General features: G+C 36.6%; 1 protein-coding gene across 1 annotated transcript in view; it reads right to left on the bottom strand.

The window, feature by feature from the left end:
- Positions 1–401: 401 nt before the first annotated feature.
- NALF1 (NALCN channel auxiliary factor 1) overlaps positions 402–25134 on the bottom strand; it is a 434728-nt gene continuing 409995 nt past the window's right edge. Inside the window, exons 2-3 of the mRNA XM_086880733.1 lie at positions 14903–15074; positions 402–3904 (exon numbers count right to left, since the gene is read on the bottom strand). Of these exons, the coding sequence (XP_086736859.1) occupies positions 3609–3904; positions 14903–15074 (468 nt within the window). The 3' untranslated portion in view covers positions 402–3608. The remainder of the gene's footprint in view (positions 3905–14902; positions 15075–25134) is intronic.

Raw genomic sequence — 25134 nt, 5'->3', positions numbered from 1 at the left:
TGTGCAGAAGGACAGCCTTCACCTTCTATATTAAAAAAAAAAAAAAAAAAGAAAAAAGATACTGTCTCTTTAATGAAAGAAAAGCATCAATATACTGTATTACTGAATGCAAATGCAATAAGGAATAACATAGCTCTGGTTATGTTATATGACATTTGGCTTAGCAGTATTAACATATTGCACAAAATCTGCATTTTCCCTATTGCAGAAAATAAGACGATAAAAAGACATGGGAAATTAATTTTTTCCATATGATCATAAAATAAATATTCTTTTTTTCTTTTTCTTCTCATCAGTCATTTGCAGGAAGATTTTAGTATTACTTCTTTGTTAAGCCAGCTCTTTATCATGTATGTATTAGGCATACAGTACAAGGAGAAATGGAACAAGATGGCAGTTATAGCAGTGGCAAGATGCAAATTTATTCTGAAAAAAAGTAATATGCGCACAATATCAAGCATGCTTAAGTTTGTGCCAGGAAAACTATTACGAATGAAGAATGGATGGGATGGAATTTTGCATCATACATGATTACATGTTGCTTAACTTCATAGAAGAGTCTTTGTCTACTCCTGATGTCCCAGGTACCACCAAGAGAAGCTGCTTACCACACTGCTAGAGTGAAAATGGCAACAGATACCCCAGCAGTATTCAACTGCAACATGACTCTTTGTTTCAGAAATTAAAGAAATAGACCTCAAAAAGATGACAGAGAAAATTCACAGACCATTGAACTGCAGGCACTAACTCCAGGTAGGGAGAGAGGGGTGGATTTATTACATCTTGTACTTGTAATTGAAAGTCTGTAATTGTTTTCTGCTTCATTTTCCCCAAGTTTAATTAGGCTACATTACGCATGTGATGTTGTTGTCACTGTTTTTCCTCCTGTCTCTCTCATATTGTATGACACATGACTGAGTGTAGCCAAGCAGTGGAGGAGTCATTTTTCACTGACACCACTTGAAAACATTTTTATAGAAAAATAAGTGATGAAGAATGAAGAAGAGCAGAAAAGATGAAATAAAATACCTTAAGGATAGAGCTCTACATTAATTCACCATGAAGAAAAAGAGAAATAATAAAAACTCTTCTTGAGGTGCCAATTCAATAGAGATGAACTGGACTAGGTACTGTATTGGTATGGTGTAAAAATAGATGACAGTGAGTAATGGTGTGAACAAAAAACCATGAGGAACATCACAGAAATGGATGTTGGATGGCCTTTGCACAGCAGAGGTAGATAAAGGTTATAACAAACTGTTTACTGACCACGTACACTTACTAGAATTAAGAGGTCAGTTGAACAAGAGCTCACCTAGTAAGAGCTTTCTCAGTAGTGTGACTCATCAGCTGTTGTACAGTACCAGAGCACTGCCCAGTTATTGCTCCATCACTTTTCAATAACATTTCTGTCCTTCAAAAGTCTACATTCTACCATTAGTTAAGGCTTTTTCTTTTGCATTTCTACATTTTCCCCCAATTTTGCATCAATTCATTGTAATTAATACATGTGCCTCTAACAGAAAAGAAAATAAATAATAAAGCACCATGTTTTATTGAACAAAATATAGCATGTGCAAGGAAGGGAAGGGAGGAATTATAGAAACAAACCAGTGCTGAAGAATTTTGCATTAGCTGGTGCTTTTTTTGTTGTCATATTTGCACAAGATCGTTTTAGGCTCCTCAGTCCAGGTTGTAGCAAAACACTATTAAAACAAATACTCTTGCAAAATATTTGAGCTTCGCAGCTTAACATGTGCATCTTGAACCGCTTAAGCAGCATGGTTATCTTCTTTTTGTTTTTCTCCAGAATTTAACAGACCGTGAATTGTATACAAAAACGCATTATGCACCAGTGATTAAATGTTCTTACAACATTAATATTTATCAAGGGGTATTTCATAGCTAGAAAGTAGGTAACTATATTTTATTTCCTAAGAGAACACTTTCTATAGTTTTCCTTCATTTCCCAGCTACACAGCAAACATCTCTAAAGTGCACTTCCCAAGTGTAGTTAGAGAATAGGAAGGAATGTAAAGTTTTTAAAAACAGCCCTTATTAACTTTTCCTTCCGTTGATTCTACTGTAAACTCTAAAAAGCCTTTTTAAAAAGCAAATTCTCATACACTCAGCAGGTGAAATGTTCCCACAAAAATAAAAGTAAACAAATCCAAAACCACCCCAAACAACGAAAAACCAGCAATCATATTACAATCTTTTCTCTTGACTACTCATATCCTAGTATATATTTACTGTTTTTATTGCACATTTATGAAAACGGTTGTCTTATATATTAAAAAAAAAATAGTTTCTTTATCTGTGCTAACACATTCTTGTGCATCCTTAATAAACTAGAGTTACTTTCAACAACATGTAGGTAATAGAAAAACAATGCAATCAAACCAAGGAGATAATTTGTATTGTTGATGTTAAAAGACTTCTAGCGTAATTTTGTTGTGACAAAAAGAGTTGAATTTTGGAAGGTCTTGGCTCCCATTTGTTATGGAAAGCTGCTGGTTATGTGACAGCAGGAGAACTCAAAACATGATTCACAATGAATGTCAATCCTTCACCTCCAATATGAAGGCTTCCCAACTATTCAACTTGCTGAGCATAACTGGTTTTACTTAACATATCTAGAAAAGGCTGCTCCTGTTCAACTGACCAGTGAGAAAGGACTGGACTTCTTCAAAACGGGTATTGGAGCAACAGTTTGTTATATATTTCTTTATACTTTTTAACTGTCCGATCCCACCTTGTAAGGAGAGCACTTGGTTTTTTTTTTTTCAGCTAAAAGGAACCCCCTTCATGCTCCTTTTGGGTTTGCTCAGTCAACTGTTTTGTGCAACAGTGGCAGAGGCACACTGGAATTGTGTACCCATTCATTGTGATTACACAGACAGAAGCAAATGTATGTTGTCTGTGACGGGAGATGGGAAAGGGAAAGGAGATGAATGGTTCCCATGTATAAGAGGACAGTAAGGTTTGTTTGGGGTTCTTTTTGTGGTTGCTTTTTTTTTTTCCTTTTCTTTTTCTTCTTATTTTTCTCTTTTTTGGTTAAATTTCATTTTATTGTTCTTTTTGTGGGTTTTTATTGGGGTTTTTTTGTGGGTTTTTTGGGGTTTTTTGTTGTTTTTTCTTTTTTTTTTCTTTTTTTTTTCCTGTTTTTTTTTGCTATGTCATGAAATCATAGCAGTCATTCCTCTAATAGAAACTGACAAGACATAAAAGACAGAACTATCAGATGAACACACACAATGACTAGAAATATATCGACAGAGAAAAGACTTAATTTAGCTTTGAGAAACTGTCCCAAAAATAAAATCCTGTATTAACAAGTGCAAAAAACAAACAAAAAAAAAGAAACTCCAAACATTAAAACACAGTGTATAAAATGGTGTGAGAAAGGTAAGTCACCAAACAGCCTTTTAGTCAATAAAAAGCTGTGTTTGTGTGTCCTTGTTGTTTGGGTAGTGGCCCATTCTTTTCATTTTACCCAAAAGGTCATTCAAGAAGAGATCTGAGGGTAAAGCACTCAGTCCTTGCTTTTTTTGACTGTAGTAATTCGGGCCTGTTGTGTTTCTATCATGTAAGATGAATCCTTTCTTTTATTCCTCATTGGCTGAATTATCTTCCAAAGTTGTTATGCTTCCAAAGCCCAGTCCTGTTGAGTTCTGTGCTGCTGAGACTGTAAGTACTGTATGTAAGAGAATTAATACAAGAACACACAGTTTAAGTCTGCTGTTACACAGTCTTGATGCTGATGAAACTGTGAGCGATGTCCTGTGACACATCGTTGAGCCACTTGTTTTTATAGTCCCTTTGGGTTGATGATCTGATAATAGTCCCCATCTGACATCACAGCATTCTGGTTCTGCATTGGTTGGATAGTTTTCATAGAGCCCTGTAGGGTAAACACAAAAGAAAAATAAATACCAGGCAGGAGGATTGGCAGGAGTAGTAGCTTGAAGGAACAGTCGACATTTAATCTAAGCTTTTGAATCCATGTCTCTGGCTGAGACTGAGGCCCTCAGAAGTCCTGCCATTCTGTATACTCAGAGATGCTGAAGGACTGTGCATCATCAAACAGGAAACAGCATCAAAAATCATTCAGCAGAAGTATGACACTGAGCACGACTGTGTAAAGAAGCAACATTAAAAAGCAATTATTGATATTTGAATGATAAGGGTGTTTGAATTCTTCCTTTTTGGGAAGTAACAACCAATGGTGAGGTAAGAACTAATCGCCCAGGATGTTTCCACAAAATTTTGACCTTGAAGTTCTTTTAGTATGTGACCACATAAAGACAGGAATTAAATAAAAAATAATGATGTACTGACGATATAGGCTATTTTGATTTTCAAACCTATGGAAATGAAATTCCATCACAGTAACAGTTTCCAAACAGTGCTGTTTAGAACCTACTTGGTTAGTCTAGCTAATCTGGCCATTTAACTAGTGTTCAAAGGCAAGAATGTTGGAGAAAACCTTTTCTCCATTTAAAATGATTTTAGATTAAATTCTGCAGTAAATAATATACTTTGTGGTAGAACAAGGTTTTTCTAGGGAAGAAAAAAAAATCTATCTGTGCTGAAATATTAGGATAGTGATTTTGAAAGCAGCTTTATTCTTTGGAACAAGAATTATATTTTCTCAAAAATATCACAACAAAAATATTACTTCCAAAAAGCAATTTAAGTGTAACATTCTTAGATCCAGGCACCAGATTTCTTGCGCTTTGTGAATAACCTGCAAAGAAAAACAGTACACCTTAATATATGATAAACCTGAATGCTTTGGTTCCTACTTCCATAATACTGATCTGCAACTAAACAAAATATGTGTTACGTATGCTAAGAATATTAAGGTGCCTAGATTGACATTTTTACATAGCTGACACAATTGTCTGTTATGTTATATCTGAGTCCAAATAAAGTTGAATTTGTTTTTGGATTTAACCAAATTTTTAAAGATATCGGAATGAAAGCAGCTTGTTTCATGTTCTGTATATTCAGAGTTTATTCTACACTAAACCTGACCAATTTTTCCACTTCTGTAGTCAGCAACCTAATGCAGCATTCCAAAGGTTGAAAATTATTTATTCTTACTCTAGATCATAATTGAAAGGATCACATTTTTCTTTAAGAAATTCTATTGCATTTTGGAACTTTTGGACAATTGCTCATTGAAGGCATAATAAAACAGTCTTATTTTCTGAGACACATCTTTTGGTGTTTGTGTGCATAAGTCTGTTTTTAAACATTGCAACATACAGGCAGTGCCTCCCAAAGCAGGGAGCTGTGATTTGTTCTGTGAACTGCAGCAGCTCAAATGATTAGTAGTAATTGAAGAGACACAGAGAATGGTTAATGCTTTGATCCCACTGAGGCTTGTTTACTTTTCAGACTATATTTTCTGCCTTTCTTGTTACTGGAAAAACCAGACTTCCTTTGAAATCAAAGCTATGTATATAAGTTGGCAATCAAAAGGTATTTAAATAGTTCATATGCACTTACTGAATTATAAATAAATTGATGACAACTTCACATTCAGAGATGAATTAAACTTGTTCCTTAATGTAAAATTACATTTCCTCTTTATTTCAATTCAGCAATTGAATTTAGGTTTTGAATTTGCAGTTACATATTAGATAAACAATTAACTGTAGAACCACTATTCATATGACAGTGTAGAAGATAAATTCAGTAAGACATTTTGTACTGTAACATATATTCTTCACCACACACTTTGTAGCCATAAACATAAGCTTTTGCCCCTTGGATCTAATTAGTCCATCTATTAAGTCAGAGGTTTACAAATATGTGACTTAACTAGGTAAGCTGGCTACATCTACTTGGAAAATCAAGAAGGAAAAACTAGTTTGTTCTTTTATCAAAATATTCATAGAATCTTAGAATCGCTTGGGTTGGATGAGACCTTAAAATATCATCTAGTTTCAACCTCTCTACTTTGTGCACGGACACCCTTCACTAGATCAGGTTGCTCAAAGCCCCATCCAACTTGGCCTTGAACGCTTCCAGGGATGCGGAATCCACAGCTTCGCTGGGCAACCTGTGCCAGTTCCTCACCACCCTCACAGTAAAGAATTTCTTTCTAAAATTCCTTCTCAATATCTAATCTAAACCTACTCTTTCAGTTAGAAAGCCCCTTGTCCTATCACCACTCGCTATTTTTAAAAAGTCTTTTTCCATCTTTCTTGCAGGCTCCCTTCAAGTCCTGAAAGGCCACAATTAGGGCAGCCAAAGCCTTTTCTTTTCCAGGGTGAAAAAATCACAGTTCTTTTAGTCTTTCCTCATAGGAAAAGTGTTCCATTCCTTTGATCATCTTGGTGTCTGTTCTCTGGACTTGTTCCAACAGGTTGATGTCCTTCTTGTGCTTAGGACCCCAGAGCTGGGTATGGTGTTCCAGTGAGGTCTCACCATAGCAAAGCAGAGGGTCAGTGTCACCTCCTTTGCCCTGCTGGCCATGCTGCTTTTGATGCATCCCAGGACACATTTGGCTTTCTGCACTGAGAGCAAACATTGCTGGCTCCTGTCCAGCCTCTCATCTACCAACACTCCCACATCCTTCCGGGCAGGGCTGCTCTTGATCTGTTCATCCCCCAGCCACTTTTTATATCAGGGGTTGACTCAACCCAAGCACCTTGTACTTAGTCCTGTTAAATGTCATGACATTCCCATGGGCCCACTTCTTGATCTTGCCTAGGACTCTCTGGATGCCATCCCATCCTTTAGATGTGTCAGCCACTCCACTCATTTTGGTATCAGCCACAAATTTACTATTCAATCTAGTTATTGATGACGATATTAAATAACACTTCACTGTAGAAGACTTGGTTGATCAGGAAGGATTGACCCTTGTTGAAGCCATGCTGACTGTCTCAAACCACCTCCCTGTTCTCCATGTGCCCTAACACAGCTTATAGAAGGATCTGTTCCATGATCTTCCCAGCCACAGAGGTGAGTCAGACAGGTTTGTAATTCCAAGCATCTTCCTTAACCTATCAACTCTTTTACCCTTTTTAAAGACGGGCTCAATGTTCCCCTTTTTCCAGTCACCTGGGAGTTGACCTGATTGTCATGACTTTTTAAATATCACAGAGTGCTGCTTGGCAACTACATCAGCAAATTCCCTTGGGTCTCTGGGGATGTAATTCATTGGGTCTCACAGACTTATGTACATTCATGCTCCTCAGGTGGTTGTGAACCTATCTTTACTTACAGTAAACCTGATCTTTACTTACAGACTTTTGCTCCAGTCCCAATCCTGCTGTCTGTCCAGTTAAAAGACAAAGGAAGAGAGGTTACCATTCAAGACTGAGGTAAAAATGTTGAGTACCTCAGCCTCCTCCTCATGCATTGTTCTCAGTTTTCCTACATTGTTTATGGGGATACACCTTCTTTGGCCTTCCTTTCCTTGTTAATATGTATAGAAGCCTTTTTTTTTATTCTTTGCATGCCTTGACAAGTTCAGTTCCAGCTCCTCTTGACCTTCCTTGCCCCATCCATACATAACCTGATTTCATCTCTATGCTTTTCCAAGGTTGCCTGTCCTTGCTTCCACTGCCTGTGCATTTGCTTCTCTCCCTTTTGTTTGACTTCTGTTTTTTTTTAAAATATTAAATACATGGGTATAAGAAATAAAAACTATCTGTACCCACTAAACCACCAAGGCTTTACCTTTCTTTATAGACTTTATAGCTCAGTTTGCAAACAACATTATTTTATATTACTTGGATGATTGTTAACTGTATTTCTGAGGCTGACCAGTCAGCTGTTATCGGCTTGAAATGTACTTTGCTTTTCACTTTTTACTTAAAATTCTCAGTTCTGTGTCTTCATTTCCCATTTTTTTTCTCAGCAGTCAGCTATATTCCACAGGCAGAAATCTTAGTCCATATGGACTAAGATTGTACCTTTATTATAATCAAGGATCTAGAATTTGCCAGGAGACTTTTTGATTTCAAACCATTCTCCAGACAGATACACTATCACTCAAAAAGGCCATGTAAAAGCTCTCTCTTGTCTTTGTAATCAGATAGGGTTTTTTTCCACATGAAGATAACATTTTGATGATTAGCACAGAAGTTACATCTATAAGGACTGTGTGTTACTAATGTTGATGCAAGTATTAAAGTTACTGGCTCCACTGAGATTGTTAATGGAGACATGAATAGATGAATCCTGTATGTCCTGCTTGGCTGAATCAGACTGAAAGAAAAAGGAGTGACAGCATGAATATCATATTCACTTTGTGGAATGTGCCTTGGGGAAAAAGCAGCAAAGCCCAAGCAAGTTCTTACACAAAAATTGAAATCACAAAGACTGCTGATGCATGCATGGTCTGCTGATTAGGTAGGTGACCAACTAATTCAAAGACTTCAGTGGCTTCTGCCTGAGCAGTTGCAGAAACAGCCTGTAAAAGCAGTGTTTGCATTCCTATGACTCTTCTCAGCACTGTCAGGATGTGTGACACTTGTGGCTGGATTTGAATCTGCAGCAGTGGTCTGACTTGGCTTCTTGGTTTATTTGTCCAGAAAGAGTTATGGACCTATAGTGTTTTGCATTATGGGAAACTGGTCTGGTTGATATATGTGTTGTCATTGCTGGATAAGTATTTGGGAAGCTGCAGAAACAAAACAGATCTTATGATATGTTATGCTTTTTCCTCTTGCTTTCTGTAAAACACTAACCTGTGTTCATTTTTCACATAAATTTCTGATTATTTTTGAGACATAGATGAAACTTCTTGTGCTTGAGGAAAAGACCTTGAAACTAGATAAGTGGATGTAGTATACCAGAAGTTTTGAATACTCCATTTTATTGTGAAGCCCAAAGTAAATAATGTCTGTCAAGAGTGATCCATCCAGCACTGACATCATTGTATCAGTGAATGCCAGAACTCTGCATTGCATTTCTGTTTCTGAGGAATTTTTTTTGAGATTTCAGTATTAACATTTTCCAACTACGGAAGTCAAGAGAACACATTAGATATTATATGACTAGATTTCACTACTTGCTTACAACTGATCTGGAAGCCAGAACTTTTTGATCTTATCCAGATGGTTTTCTCAGTTTCTAAATTGCTGTGTCTGTGACACATCATCAGGATGATTAGACATGTATTTTATACCTTCCACATTATAAAAATGAAACAAAATTATATGTAGAAGAGTATTGAACAAGAATAAAGAAGTTGAATATTCTTTATTCAAACAAATTATTCTTAAACTGGTGAATAAGGTTGTTCAGCTCTTTTGAAAAAGCTAACTTCCATTACTCAATTCCAATTTTTGGAGATCTGGGTTGGAGATCTCATTTGCTGTGTTTTCAGATTTCTTATTTCTATATGTTGCTTATTATTTCAGATAGTCAACTTATAAACATTTTCTTATGTGTATGTGCCCACATCCAAGAAGAATTCATAGTGCTTCTTTATGATATATGGATTTATTCCCTAAATTATGCATAGGACCAATTTGCTGCTGCTGGTGTAAATCCCTAAAACTGAGTGCTACTCCTCTAAAACTGAGCTGATGGAAGTCAGAAAAATTAGTAAATGGCTGACTCTCAAAACTATACAAATGAAAATTTTAACCTTTACTGTTTTGAGATACAGGAAAACTTGCTTCTAGAAAGCATTTGTCGTTTCCCAGTCCCTCTCCACTTTTGCTTTTACATGTAAAATCTTTGATCAAAAGGATGAACTATTGTGATATGATAGGAAAGGATTATACATATCTAAGTACTGTGTCACCACAGAAAGTTTAGGGATATCAATAAGTAAATTGTCTGGGTCATTATTATAAGATAAGAATATTTACAGCTAATAAAGCTATTATGATATGGGAAAGCCCCAAATTCAAGACTAGAAGAACACTAGAATCAAAAAGATGAGCTATTTAGTTGACAGATTTTGCTGCAGAAACCATGTCAAATTTTCCCTGTAAGCAGATCCGTTGCTAGTAATGATTTAAACCATGCCTGTCAAACATAAAAGGGATTTGTCCTGCTGTCTGTGTTAGCTTAATATTTTGATATTTTACGACCTATTAAGAGGCGCAGACAGGAGGCAAATGACACATTCTTATGAGGCATTTTAGAGGAAGAATTTTGATCAGATATATGGGTTTTTTGAATTTGCCAAGAACTACACAGAGCAGATTGAATTCAGAATGATTTTCTCTTCTTGAATTGTTCTACAAAAGAGATAGATAGTATTGCTTTCTATATATCACATTTTCTCAAGAAAATTGCATTTCAAATTGCACTGAAATCAGGATGTCTGTTTTGAAAGAGACACACTACAGCTAAACCTGTTGGTGAAACTCAGTCACACATCTGCTCCTTGAGAGGAAACTGCAGTTTACAGAATTTCTCCTAATACTTTTGCTGAGCTTTGTTAGTCATCCAGCTCCTTCTATAGATTGATGAGAATTCTTTGTTATAATTCTCACTATGTCTTTATAACCATTAGTGTGTGCTATGAAGCATGACAGACAGTTTTATTTCCAGTGAATTCTTTACCCTAAAGGAGGTAGAGTTTCCATGGAAGTGTTACTTTGCATGGATCTCATAAACATATGTTACTGTTATTTGCCAAAGTTGATTCACGCTGTGTTCCAAACAACTGAGATGTTAATCAGAACACATAAAATTAGGAGTCTAAATTAATATTAACTGAAAGATATTAGTGATTTAAAGCACCTGAAACACATCTACTTACCTCTTCTCTGCCTTTACTTTCTCCTTCTGACTGAAAAGCATCAGAAGTCTGTTCAACACAGGAGAACAGACAAATTTGATTCTCCTCTTGGTGGCAGAAGACTCGTTCTGATGACACTGCTCTTTGGAAGTACTAAAGGGTGTCATGCTACTTTTGTAAGAAGTTAATGCAGCACATAGAGATGCCTTGTTGCTGCTCACTACATTCCCTTCCTTTCCTTCAAGCAGGATCTCTCCTTCTTCATTAAATGTCATGACATCTATTGTACAGATAAAGAGTGCGGGTATGTGGCAGGGATTTCCAGCTGAGACTTGATGCTGGGTGAGGGCCCTGTTATGCCCCAGGACACAAAGAGACCATAAATCATGGTCACTACAAAGAAAGGAACACAGTTATCCCCATGCCTGCACTCTAGACTGGTCCAGACTTGACATGTGGACAGCAGTTTCTCCAAGCAGTCAGAGAAGACTATGTCTGTATTAACACATAATTTTGGGAATGTGAGAAGATCTGTACAATGAAGGTTGGTGCTGAGTATCCCATGTTAAACCTAAGTGCCTCTGAAGGGATTTTTCCTCACTCTGTCTCTAATCTAATTTAATAGACCAAATGGTTGGAGTAGTGTAGGTAGTATGGTGTGTAGCCTATCTCGTAATTTAGTTAGGGAAGAGATGACTACATTTACAACAGAAAAAAAATCCTGCTGGTTTGAACACTGCTTTCTTAGAATTTACAGTTAAAAACCTTGACCAGGAACTTTGCACAGGACTAATTCACTGTAATTTTCTGTGTGTGTATGTACACCTGAAAACTATTGTTGTCTCCCTCAAATGAGATTCTAGTTTGCATGGTCAGTTCTAGACAGCTGAGCTGTAAAAAGAAACACTGGATGAAGCCACTGTAAACTTAGTCATATGGATATGAAGTCCAAAGGTCTAAACTAAATCACTCAGTATTAATGAATTTGAAAACCAGCATGTAACAGCACAGCACTTGAAGGAAGGATAATTTTTTTTTCCTTTTATGTCCTGGAAGAAAGTGGGCAGGAAGGGAACACTAAATTCTTTATATCTAATAGTGTATTTCCATAATCAGAACTACACTGTGATTCTGATTGTTTTGATTAATTTCTCAAGTAATTTTGCAGTACAGTTGTTCCTCATCCTCATATGCAGTTCTACAAAAGACAAATTCTGGTGATACAAAATGAGAGCAGCATGCCTTCTCCCTTTCCTATTATATGGCTTCTTTGGAGGTGATCAAGCTAGACATTCTCAGGCTAGAATATTTGTAACATGCTATATGAGGTCCTCAGGAATATCCAAAAAGGTTGTATGAATCCATATTATAAACTACATTTTTTTACTTTTTAACTTAATGACAAATATAACAATGACTGCTGTATTTCTTGGGGAAAAATAGCCAGTTCTATGCTCTTTTCTCATCATGTGGACCTTCCAAGAAAGGGTAAAACCCTTGTTATTATTTCATTTTACAACCTTCAGGTTTTTTTTTCAGACCTGACCACCAGAAAAATCCTGGCCTGAAAGAAAACAAAATTAAAAATGTGTGGGTTCCCTGTTATCCACCAGTGCTGCCATGCCCTCATCTCCAGCAGATCTCTGTGCTCCGACTTACTGCTGCGGAAGGACAGTAAAGGGGAGGTGGCAGCTCCTACTGCCAGAGCACACCCCAGCATGGGGCAAGGAGCCACACCAACCTCTACCTGGCTGCAATTGGAAAATTACAGGTAATGTTTTAGTCTTCATCCTGAGCTCTGGGCTGTAATCAATACCAAACAAAATCAGCTATCCCTTGTATACCTGTTCTTGTTATTTGACACCTAAATATTAAATAAAAATACCTTTTGACCTAACTCTTTTGTGTTTTTCTAATGAAGAGACAGATCAATAACTAGAAATCTCAGAAGGTGTATACCAGGCAGAAACTCACAAAAAGTGCAGTAGGAGATGTCCCTCAAGATATGGGTGACCTTCTTTCAGCTCTTTTTCTTTGAAAGGATTTCAAGTTATCTATCACAAGCTATGGTGAGGTGTAGTGTTTTGTCTGCTGTTGAGCTCACTGTACTTCACATGAAATAAATTTGTTTTCATTAAGCTGCAAAGAGGTATAAATCTTTATTTCCACAGCAGACTAAAGTCTAATTTCTCATTGTTTGGTGGCAGGAAGCATTCTTAAAGTGAGCTGCTGCTTAATAAAGGTGACAATGGGCCGGTATTCCAGACAGAGTTCGAATTGCTGCCTCATACCTGTCCTCAACATCTTCCCTTGCACACAACTCCCTAGGGTCAACATACTGACTCCTCTGGGTCTGTGAATACAAGCTCTGCTCTGCTGCTGCTGAGTTTGGACTTGAGAGGACAAAAAGTTCAACCAAATATTTGTTAGTGGACATGAGATTTAGGTCACCCTCATTTTACGTGTCTGCAGTAAAACCCTGGTGACTAACATCAGCTACAGCAAATAGGGTACAGCCAGCAATGTGAGCAAGTCCTCTCATCAGGTGCAGGTCCCTGCTTGGGATGAATTAAATGGCTCTCAGCTCTACTGACTACACCAATGACTCTAGTGAGAGCTTAGTCACAGAGTTTATGTGCAGATACCCACATTATTAATACCTGCAATAAAATGAGTTTAATCCTTCCCTAAAGCTTCTATGTCAGTAATCTTTTCAAAATCATCTATTTTTTGTGCTTTAGGAAGGAATTTGGATTATGAGTTATACTAGGAAAATGAAGAGATGGATACATATTTCCTAACAGATTTTGTGAAATACATGCCAAGATGATTTTTTTTTGTTATTGGTTTGGTTTCTTGACATTGTTTATGCGTGTGTGTACATGTACATATACATGAATGCACACACATACGTATAGATTGTGTACCTATGGCAAATAAAATTTTCCTAAGTTTCTCACTTCTACACTCATTTATAATACTTGTTTGCTTACTGCATATACATATTGGAAGGCTATTAATTAAAAAAAATACATTGAAGTGTTAAGCACCTTATTGATTCAAATTCAAAATTGTAACTAAGCTCACTTTACATTATATTTTCTTTTGGATATAGATGGATATTGCTTGATTGTGTGCAACATGTTTAATATCCAAGACAATAATCCAGTAAATGCCTTGCTACCAGAATCACTCTGAATCTAAACACAGGGTGTATGGTGGAGTTGCCATGATCCTTATGCCTGCATCTGAGGTGGTGTGTAACATTTATGGATTTTTATAATTGACTCTGGCTTTAAGTAGCTTACCTTAGACAACTTATTTAGTATCAAGATTTCCAGTGGAGCCCTAATTCAGAGGTGAAGACAGTTTAATTTCTGGTATTTCGACAAGGGTGTCAAATGATCTAAGTGTTGGGATTCTTTTTTATCAATTTACTGGGAATAAGTTGCCTGAGTAACTTCAAGTAAATATCTTAAGTAAATATCTTCAAGATTCTCCGATGATAGACTAGGCACCAGAAATCTGAAGTTAACATTGGTATAAGCTGAAATTTTGTGTGAACGACTCCCATCCATTCCTGAAAACAGTATCTGTGGTACCTGAGATATACAATAGCAATGCCTTTTAAAATGAAAAAAAAATATAGAATGTAACCATACTCAGTAGGAAAAAAACAAAATCAGTTCTTCACAGGTGAACAACTGATTCTTAAATTTCTTCACTAGTGAACGATCTTTTCTTAAACACTTTCTGAGAGCTGCTGCACAACTTTGAATGCTGTGCTTCAGATTCTTGATTTATCTGGCATAAGAATGCAGGCAAACAAAGGTGAATATGCTAAAATTGGGATCCACCTTTCTCTTTTTTTTCTGAATATTGCATGACATGCAACTCTTTACTCTGTGTATTGCATGACATGAAGTAAAATAAATCCTCCACCAAATTATTAAGTGTAAAAAGTAACCAGAACAATTTTTTTCTAGAAATTTTGTTTTGTAAAGCTGATGACTGGCAGTCTGTATCATAACTGTGCATTACTAGAGCTGAGCTCAAATTCCAGCACCTCCAACAAATCCTTGTGATGTGGAATACCTTCAGGCTCGCAGAGTTAGAGCCAAATCCATGACATTTAAACTTATGAAAACAAGTGAAATTAGTTTTTCTATACTATACCTGTACAGATGAAACTTGATAGTCCTCCATAGATGACATCATCATTGTCTGGTAATATAAAGGGACACCTCGTTTGAACCTCCAAACAGTATTGCTTGCAAGGAATTCTGTTGCTGCAGTGAAACTGTGTGACTTCAAAATACTGGGAACAGAGCCAGGCTTTGTAGACAGTCTGAAAAAAAGAGAAGAACCAGAAATATAGATGGATGACAATAGCACTGTCATTATTAGAAGAACATACTGTACTGCACACCTACATTAATGCTGCTTTTGGAAGAAAATTTTGAGAGAGTATCACCTGGGTAAAATATGCTCTTAACTTTTGACTGTCCTCCCACTTCAGAAATGAAAATTCCAGCCAAGTCATTTAAAAGCAACAGTTATTCAGGACTAGGCTTATGCTATTGTATTATCTTAGTTTGCAAACAGTTTTGTCTCTTAGAGCTGACTTTTTATTAGACATGTGCATGCATGGAACACAGCCCTGTCCCTGCACCACCATACACTAAGTGAGATCCTAATCTCATTTGAAGCTGGACAAGGACAAATTTATGAAAGTGCATGCAAGAAATAGTTGAAAACTGAATTCAGGCCAAGTCTGTCTTTATATGGTCTAGAGCTAAGCTATCAGGTTGCAATAGATGGTGCTGCTTCCCTTCAAATAAAACCTTATCCAGCCCACAGCATTAAAACACGCATTAGGGTACCTGAACACCAACAGCTGTAGACCAGGGGATAAATCTGCTGCAGTGAAAACCAATGTCTATGTTTGGGTGCTAAGAGGAACACTAAAGATGCTCTCATCTGATGCTCCATAGCCTTGGCTGCAGGACGTGGGATTTTGCAATTATTGTCATTTAAACAGAAAAGTAAAATACACATGCTGATTTTAATTTCTTCTACCTTCTGTTTTCCAAACTATGATGTCTGCCACTAATATTAAACTCTTTTGGGCAAGGAAGAGTTCAAAGCAAAATTAGGTTGGACACTAAGCTACAGAGGTGATGAAAAACCTGTGTGACTGAGAACAAAGAGATTTCCTTGTTCTCTATTTTATTTTACACTTACCAGTTTTGGAGTACATTATTTGCTGTCTATATACTTGCTATCTAGGTTGTTACATAACAAAAAAAAATTTCCTTTTTTGTATTTTTAAATTATCTGAAAATCCTAGTAACTACCTTTCATTAAACATTGACTGAAAACAAATATAGTCAGCTGATCATTTCCATTCTTTCTAGGAATGATGCAATAAAAAAAACCCCTATAGATTAAATTTTTAAGTGGAGAAAGTTAAAAAACTGACAACTGAAATGACCAATCTAGATGAGAGTTTGGTTTGGTTTCAGTATGTTTCATGTCATTGGTTATAATTTTATGAATGTCAATAACAGCCTAAATTGTATAATTAATTTCAATATAGTAGCCCCAGAATCAACAAACTTTTATTTTAGATTGCTTGCAAAAGTGGCAGGTATGAGTAAGGTTGCTAGGTGAAAAAATGAAGCCTTTATCACTAATCTATGGTTTGTGATCATCTCTTTATAGTAGTTTTTGCCTACTGCATTCTGTACAACATATTTTTTTATTACAAATTCCATTTTAATTGCTTACTAAGGTTTCTTATCCACAGTAAATGATTAATGAGAAGGTAGGCAAGGAAATGTGTGTACTTTTTGTTCTTAAATAAACTTTCAAACAGAAAGTGATTTTCCCACTGTTGATTACATCACCCATCACATTTCTGATGCTTCAGTTGCTTTACTAACATTTGCAACAATAAATCCCAAAATCACAGAATATACTGAGTTGGAAAAGACCCACAAGGATCACTAAGTTCAACTCTTGGCCTGGCTCAGGACCATCCCAAAAGTCACACCATGTGCATTGTCCACACACTTCCTGAACCCTGTCAGGCTGGTGCTGTGACCACTTCCCTGGGGAGCCTGTTCCAGTGCCCAAACACCCTCTGGGTGAGGAATATTTCCCTACCTAAACCTTCTCTGGCTTCAGGCCATTCCCATGCTCCTGCCACTGGTCACCACAGAGCAGAGATCAGTGCCTGCCCTCCCCTTCCCCTCACAAGAAAGCTGTAGCCTGCAATGAGGGCTTCCCTCCAGGCTGAACAGACCAAGTGACCTCAACCACTCCTCACATGGCTTCTCCTCAAGGCCCTTCACCACCTTTGTTGCCCTCCTCTGGATGCTGTCTAATAGTTTTATCTTTCTTATATTGTGGTATCCAAAACAGCACACAGGATTCAAGGTTAGGTGAAATCAAGCAGTAGTTTTTCTATTTGTAATTAGTAATCATAGTCAATAAGTTTGAAACAGGAATGCTGGGTCTGATAACAGTTATGCATTCACAGAAGTTATTTCCTGATCTTAAATGTGTTTAGCTTGAACCTACATGTTCTCTTCATAAAATAGATCTAATAGAAGTAAGTTGGTTTATGACTCATATCTGAAAGTGTAAATCAGTTTTTAGGAAGTATATTGAACAGTCCACCATACATGGTAACAAGAAAATGAGTAAAACCATGTGTCTACTGAAGCAAGACAGAAAATGTTTATTCAGGAGCAGAAGTAAATAATGCAGTCATGGGCTTCTATGAAGATTTTTGTGTATCCAATCTCCATTCATACACATCATCTTCCTGCTCTGATTCACAAGTCCTCAAAACTACTTTTGAATTCTTGTCCATATTTCTAAACAATGCATGACTGAGCAATACCTGTTCCTGAGATCTGTTTCTCAGATGAATGCCTCCCACTCTGTATCCTTCCTTATTTTCTTTACCCCGCAGCTGATTTCAAACTTGCCTATAGTCTATATTGATATTTTTAATATTCTGTCTCCCTTTTGCTCTGTTTTCCCAGTAAGGCTGCACAGGCTCCTAGACAAGGTTCATTCATGGTTTCTGTCAGTCAGTTCACTGCCTTCACAGCTTTGGCCTATGCTAATTCCTACACTTCCAGAGAGTGCTCAGCCACTGTCTGAAAAAAGGTGTATGCCAAGAACTGCACTCAGTAAGCAGTTTTGTCTTTTTCTGCAGAAAAAGGAAAATGATGTAGGTGTTTACAGCTGAGCTGTGCTGGGTTAGCTGGTAGACCAGAATGGTCCCTCTCTGCTCTTACCACTACAGACATAATTTAAACTCTTTCTTTCCTAACAAACATACCAAATAATCTCTCCTACCCTTCCTGGACTTTCTAGGCACCAGAGGTTTTGCACTGACGCTTTACTTTCATGCTTAAATATGTGTGACCCGGGAGGGAGTAAGGAAGTGGGAGTTTTGATCTCATATTTCTTTCAAATAACTCTTCCCAACAGCATTTACATGAGTCCCATGGCTGACCCAGATGAGTAAGAAGATGCAGAGCAGCCCAAAATCTTTTCTCTGTTTCAGGAACAATGAGAGGTGGCTTTTTATCTTTAGTAGAAGCACATAATCTAGAACTGAAATTTCTTGAAATTTCTTGAAATTTTCCTAATGATAAAGAAGATAATATGGCCATCAATTGGCCAGTATTCCTTCTTTTACCAATACTGATTCTTTTGGTTGAGAATTTCTCTCTACCTCCTAGCAAGTCCAAAATATTGATTTTCAGAGTCTTAAGACATACATTATGTAACAAGGCCTGAAACTATCAGTGAAATTCACATTGGCCCCTATACTGAGTGTGGTGTTCAAACTATGCTTCAATATGAGAGTTTTTCCTTTTTAAAGAGCATCAATAGCTAAACTCAAAAGATTTTTAAACACAATAAATGTTTCTCTTATATAATATTTTATATAAAAAACATTTAAACATTAGTTAAATTCTATTAGTATTTTCCTATGTAATTTTCAATGTGTCAGTGGAAAAGATGGAAGGTGTATGTGAGGAAACCATGTGTTAAATGGCCAGAGGGGGGGAAAATCCTCTAGATTTTTCATTAAGTAAAGTCTTCTAGAGCAGAATCTTTGTTCTTTCAAAACATGCACTTTCTCAGGATTCAAGTCAATAAAACAAATGCCTGGGATTACATTTCAAGGAAAGGAAAGAGGGGCTGTGGCAGCAGTGGATGAAGCTCTCACTGTATTATATCCTCATTTGAATGAAACAAAGTTAAAAATAACACCTAACAAAAACTGAACTAAGCTGAGTTACAAGGTGGAAAAGATACATACATTATAGAGAAAATGTAAGAATAAACAATTGTCAATAGTCTTTAAAGATAAAAGAGGAAATCTAGTGATTTAAAAAATAATTCAAAATTTTTAGAAGACAAAATAATAATTTATTAACAGATACTGTATTCACTGAAGTCAAGTTACCAAAACCAAACTAAACAAACAGATGAAGATTTGTAATTTTTCAGAATTATAAATGTTTCTGCGTGTTATGATCTTTCATGCATGTTGCATATATATAATGTAGAAAAAAAATTGAATGGTCTTATATTTTGAGCTGGATTGGGAGATGACAGAAACCTTTGAAATATCATAGTTCCTAACAAAAAATCTGGCAAACTGAACTCAACAGAAAAAACTTCCATGATTTTCTGTTGGTTTTGTTTTTACTTTTTTTTCTTTTAACAAGGGAAAGAACTAAAATAAACTGGATTATTGATGCATCATGGCAACCACATGCATAGACTAAATACTTGAATGTATCTAAATATCTATTCTCTTTACCATCAACATAACTTTAAACATTCTGCATTTGAAAAAGATACGGTCCTGGCTATTAGATGAGACACTGCGATGGCAAGATAGTAGTATCACGTAAGAATAAAATAATTTCTCATGTACAGAAGTACACATATAAAATCTCAGAAGGATTTAGTGGTAATTTGGCTCACCTCAATAAATTAAATTTACCTTACTTTGTACCCATAGGAAAAAAAATAAGATTACACTTTTGAAAAAGTGCATGAATCGATGCTGGCTTTATATATCTATATTCATATGTCTGAGTGCCTATCTAGAATGAACATCATCAAAATCTTGGTAGTGTGAAATTATGAACAATACTATGACAAAAACTTATTATCAATTGGGCAGAATAATTTATTATTTGGCATTTATTTTATTTCTACAAGTTTTCTACATTTTTATTTTTACAAGTTTCAAGCTGAAAAAAATATTTCATTACTTCAGTGACCAACAACTGAACACAAATAACCAGGTTCAGCAATTCAAAGAATGAAAGCATCACAAACAAACTAGATACTAAACTGCATCTGCTTCTCAAGTCATTAGAAGTAATAAAGGGATTCAGAGTTAACAGGAAGAAAGCAAGTTTATGTGTGGAGAATTTTGAGACACTGAAAGGACACACTGTGTGCTTTTTCTCTCAGAACATTAGGAAGAACACATTTTTTTCTGTGTGGACACTGGCAGTCCTGGTAATGTCTATTTTTCAGCTATTCTGTTTCTCATATCACACGTGAGGTTAGATGGTGTCTGAGCTGCTCTTTCTGGTCTTGAAAGGCAACAAGACAGAATTCTTAGTTAAGATTAATAGCATTAATCCCCTAGAGAGGGATCAGGAGCTGCTGGCCCCCAGTGTGGACAGAATGGCTGGGTAGAACAGTGCATTGGCTGACTACAGCCCTGCTCAATACACTAGCAGACTTCCAACTGGCTGTTCAATTGCACAAAACTAATTTTAACAAGACGACCTTTAAGGTCCCCTCCAACCCAGGTCCTCTATGATTCTGTGACTCTATGATTCTATTTGCTAAGACTGCAAAACCAATGGGAAGATGAGGTACCATGTGTATATACCCACAGTCTCCCTTCCTCCCTATCTTATTCTTGCTCACCCATACATGCATAATAAATGTGATTCCGGATAACCTAAGTTCTGTCAAAACAGATTGAGTAGGTAGCCTTAATCATCTGAGTCACACTGCATTAGAGGTGTCAGCAGAACAGAATGGAAAAGCTCAGTTTCATTCTCAAAGAAAGCCATTTCTTCCTGGTTTTCAAGAGATTAATTCAGCTGGCTTCTGCCCCTTCCCCTGCTGTCTCAGACTGCCATTTCCAGGAAGTGCTTCAACCATTTTCCACAAAAAAAGATTTTTTTTCCTCACTGAGGAAAAGTTTGATGTTATTGGCTAGGCTATCATAATAATTACACAAAATGGAACTTAAAAATCATCAAATAGCTCTTATTGTGTAGATGTGGAGGATGGTGGGAGGGAAAGAAAGTAGGAAGAGAGAAGTCACAACAGAAATGCTCCCTCTCAAAATGGTATTTTTTTCTAAATCAAAATAAATTTTAACTGTTTTTAACTGGTGGTTTGCAGCCATATCAATTCCTCACTGTGAAAATGAAGCCTTCAAAGAGAGCACAACTGAATTATTTCACGTATCAGTTGGAAAGAAAGAGGCCCCTTATGAAATTGAGATATGTTTTGATCAGTGACACTTTCAATGACATCAGGAAATTGTACCTTATTGGAATAAAGGAATTGCCTTCAGAATGTGTGATATGATTCCAGCTCAACTTCTCCCAAAATTTGTGAGTATTTTGAGATAAATTCTGCAACTGTAATATAACTCAGGAGTATCTCAGGTTGTGACTGACTAATTAATTAATTTTTCCAAGAATATTAATGGAATAACCTCTTATGTAAGCTGAGCTTTTTCAGCAGAACTGGATGTAGAAACAGCATTCATTTAAAAATGAAAAGGGATGTGGCCTTCAAGTTTTGATAGATTTTACCTTAGTGGTGCCTGGTACATATTTACTCACTGACAGTGAATAAACTGTGTATGGATAGTGAGATCTGTTCCCTGTCAGCCTCAGCTATAGCATATGATTTTCTGTAACCCTAAAGATTTTAGTACAGAAGGTAACTCTTAAATGCAAGGGGTGATGTCTATTTCACATGTCTAATCTTTGCCTGACTCATAGAGTTATGAATGTTTGAATTATTTAAAGGTGTTATATGTGCATTTAAAGTTGGGCCATATGTTTTAGTCCCATGGTTTATTTCTGTTGTTTTTGTTGTTGAGCCTGGGTGAATTGTTGTCTCTGTGGTATTCTGTGACATTACCACAGCCAATAATGTTGTGTCTTGTAGGGTCCTCATTGCAACGTTTCTATGAAATATTATTTGTTTATTATTAGAAATAATATTTATAAATATAAAAGTATCTGCTTCAGCCTAACTTCCTTTGCTCATTTTAGCTTTTTTTTAAGTATTCTACAATCTCAAAGTGTAGGCATTAAGAAGAGTAGTAATACTTCATGAACTGAGGTACTGTCAATAGCAGAGTTGGAGAAGAGCTGCTGGCAAAGGCTAAAGAGCCTTTCACACCCTTACTTCCACAAGTAGATATTAACTCATACACTTAGAACTGTGCCTGAACTCTGACCTGGCAAAAGATTAATATATTAAGCATTCTATATAGGAAGTAAGGGGATGAGATTACAATTATGGATTTTATGTAGCAATGAGGAACCTCAGAAGAGAACACCTATTTCTCCCGGTGATGAAAATTTTGCTGTAAAAGTCACTTCAAATATTATGAGTGCTTTACAGCAGCAAAGCAATGCTGCATCTGCAAAGTGCAACCTCTAAAAGGCTTTTTATACTTGGATCACCAGAGTGTTATGTGTTGGTTTCAGAGAGAGTACATCTTCCTTATGAAATACTTGGGTCAGTCTCAATGTCTGCTTTGTGCATTAGGACCTGAGATATCATCTTTTACAAGCAGAAATGTCTGTTAGATAGCTTACCAGTGCATTTTATATAGACTGTGTAACTAAAATATAGACGGCCAACTGGTACAAAACCTGATTATGTTTGACAAGACTAACATTACAAATGTGGACTCCCCAAGGAACTTTGTCATTTTTGAGCATTAAGGGCAGTGTGACTTCAGGAAGACTGCATTTTGCATGTGTACTACGGAATAAAAATCAGCCTTTACAGAGAACCTTTGGCCCCTGAGAGTTGCAGGACTGCTGTTGTGTTTCTCTGCTTTGTTCCCAGTCCCATTCTGAGACTTTGGGCAGCCTCACAATAGGTCTGAAAAAGCACACAAATAATGCAGCAGCAGTGACCAGACAGGAGGGAGCAATACCCTCCATAAGGGGTCGTTGCCAATGAACATCAGTGGCACCATCAGTGATGAAACATTCTTCACTACATGTAGTAGGAAAGGTATAAGAAGTGGCTTTCAAATATGTGGGTTGCTGAAAATAAGATATTTTATAGGAACAGTCTCTAAAAAAAGTTTTTCATCCTTAAGTTGTAATTTTCATTTTGTTTCAGTGCTATCAAAATCAAATAATTTTGACTGGAGAATTGTGTTCCCTTAGTTTTGAAATATTTATTTCCAAATAAACTATTCTCATTCTGTTTGTATACTCAAACATTCCTCATAAAATGTTCATTTAAATACACATCACATTATTGTATTTTATTGATTGATATTGATTCATAGGTGTTTTGCTTTTTGGAGAACTTGTTTTATATATGCATTCACATCAACCCTCACTCCTACTCCCACCTTTTTTTTTCTGGAGAATTTTGGTTTTGATTTTTTTTTAAAATCTGATCCAGAATGAATAAAAAATATCAATCTGAATTTCCTGTACAACAGATATTATATTTTTCAGTTATTCCCTTCTATGTGCATTTTTTAAATTCCTGATTTTATAAGACTGTACCAGGAAATAAGAATATCTGTTTCATATTATGGATACTTATACCTGAAATTTAAAGTAAATTGGGAACAACCACATCTGTTTTGTGGTTATTTTAACCTTTGATTTTGTTTTTATTTTATTAAAATGAATATTTTCTGTATCTGCATGGATGGAATATTATAAGTATTTAAATATTTATTCAGAAGATCTTTGTCATGGGGTGACTTTACCTTTAAGGTGGTTGTGAGAGCTAAGGAAGTTGAAGTTGCTGGGGACTGAAAGGAGTCTTGTGAAAGATCAACTTGTGAACCCTACCTTAAGATGTAAAGCCAGAGAACTTTGGTTCTCTTTGTTTTCTGGCTGTGAAAGGTAACAGAGCTCCAGGCCTCCCGTTCCCTGCCCAGGCCATGTGGCCGGGCGGGGGCTGGGCTGGGCCCAGCGGCTCCCGGCCGGGAGATGTGGGCTTGTGAGGGGCTTTCACCGGGCTCTGGCCAGGCCAAGCTGATCTCTGGCTCGGCTGCAAGTTTTGCTGTGACTAAATTTACTAGAAACTGCCGAGTGAAGAAAGAAAGAGGCTCTGAACCTGCGACGGGCTAAGGCAGCGACTACACTTTCCAGAACAGCCGTGAAGAATCTTCTATCGAAAACAGCTCCAGCTCCTGCACCGGCAGAAGTCACAGAACCATCTACAAAGCCTGGGCAAGATTTTAACCTTTTCATTTCCCAGATGAGACTTGCAGATTAATCCTTTTATCCAGAGAGAAAAAAGAGAGTGATCAACATGTAAAGAGACTTTATAAAACTATCAGAGACAGTAAAGAAAAGAATTAAGTTTCAGAAAACGTAGAGAATAAGAAGATGCGTTTGTGAGCTGAAATACCTTTCCGTTGAAACTATGGAAATGGACAATAAAGTCTTGAAAAAACTCCTTAAATTCATGACAGTATATAGGGAGGAATAGAGTGTTCAAAGTGTAAATTTTGAGTAAAAAGTAGAGTGATTGTGATACAGTGAAGTGCTAGAAACAGTGAAGTACAAATTTGAAGCCTTGGGGGGCAGTGAGAAAAACTGTTTTCTAGTGAAGCTCACAAAAACAGATGAAGAAGACTTTTGCCTTTGAATAACTCATCCTTAAAATGTCATCCCTAGACTCATGGCCCATACACACCTCAGAGTGATGTGAAATAGGAGGAGTGAGCTCTGATAACAGTAGCTCTGGGCAGCTGACATCAGGGCAATAGAAAACTATAACAAAAATAGTTTTCTTGTGAGAAACTCCATAAATTAACAGGAAGAAACTTCTGTTTCTCTACAAAGACTGGTGAAAAGACTGTAGCAGAAATTGGGACTGTTTTAACCATCAAAGTTCCAAAGTTTTTGTCTCTGTTGTCATGTAAACAAAAGAATGGTGAGTAGTAGAAGATAAAAAGGAGTTTTCTGGAAGTTTATTCTAGTGTTCTTATTATTGTAGTTTGTTAATAAACTTTCTTTATTCCTTTTAAATTTTATGCCTGTTTTGCTCTTGTTCTAATCCATATCTCACAACAAGAAATAAGTAATTTTTTTTTTGTTACTGGT

Source organism: Cyanistes caeruleus, chromosome 3 (genome assembly GCF_971803275.1).
Source record: "Cyanistes caeruleus chromosome 3, bCyaCae1.hap1.1, whole genome shotgun sequence".
Lineage (NCBI taxonomy): Eukaryota > Metazoa > Chordata > Aves > Passeriformes > Paridae > Cyanistes > Cyanistes caeruleus.
Note: the sequence above shows the minus strand (reverse complement) of the source record. Positions and strands in the feature narration are given on the sequence as shown.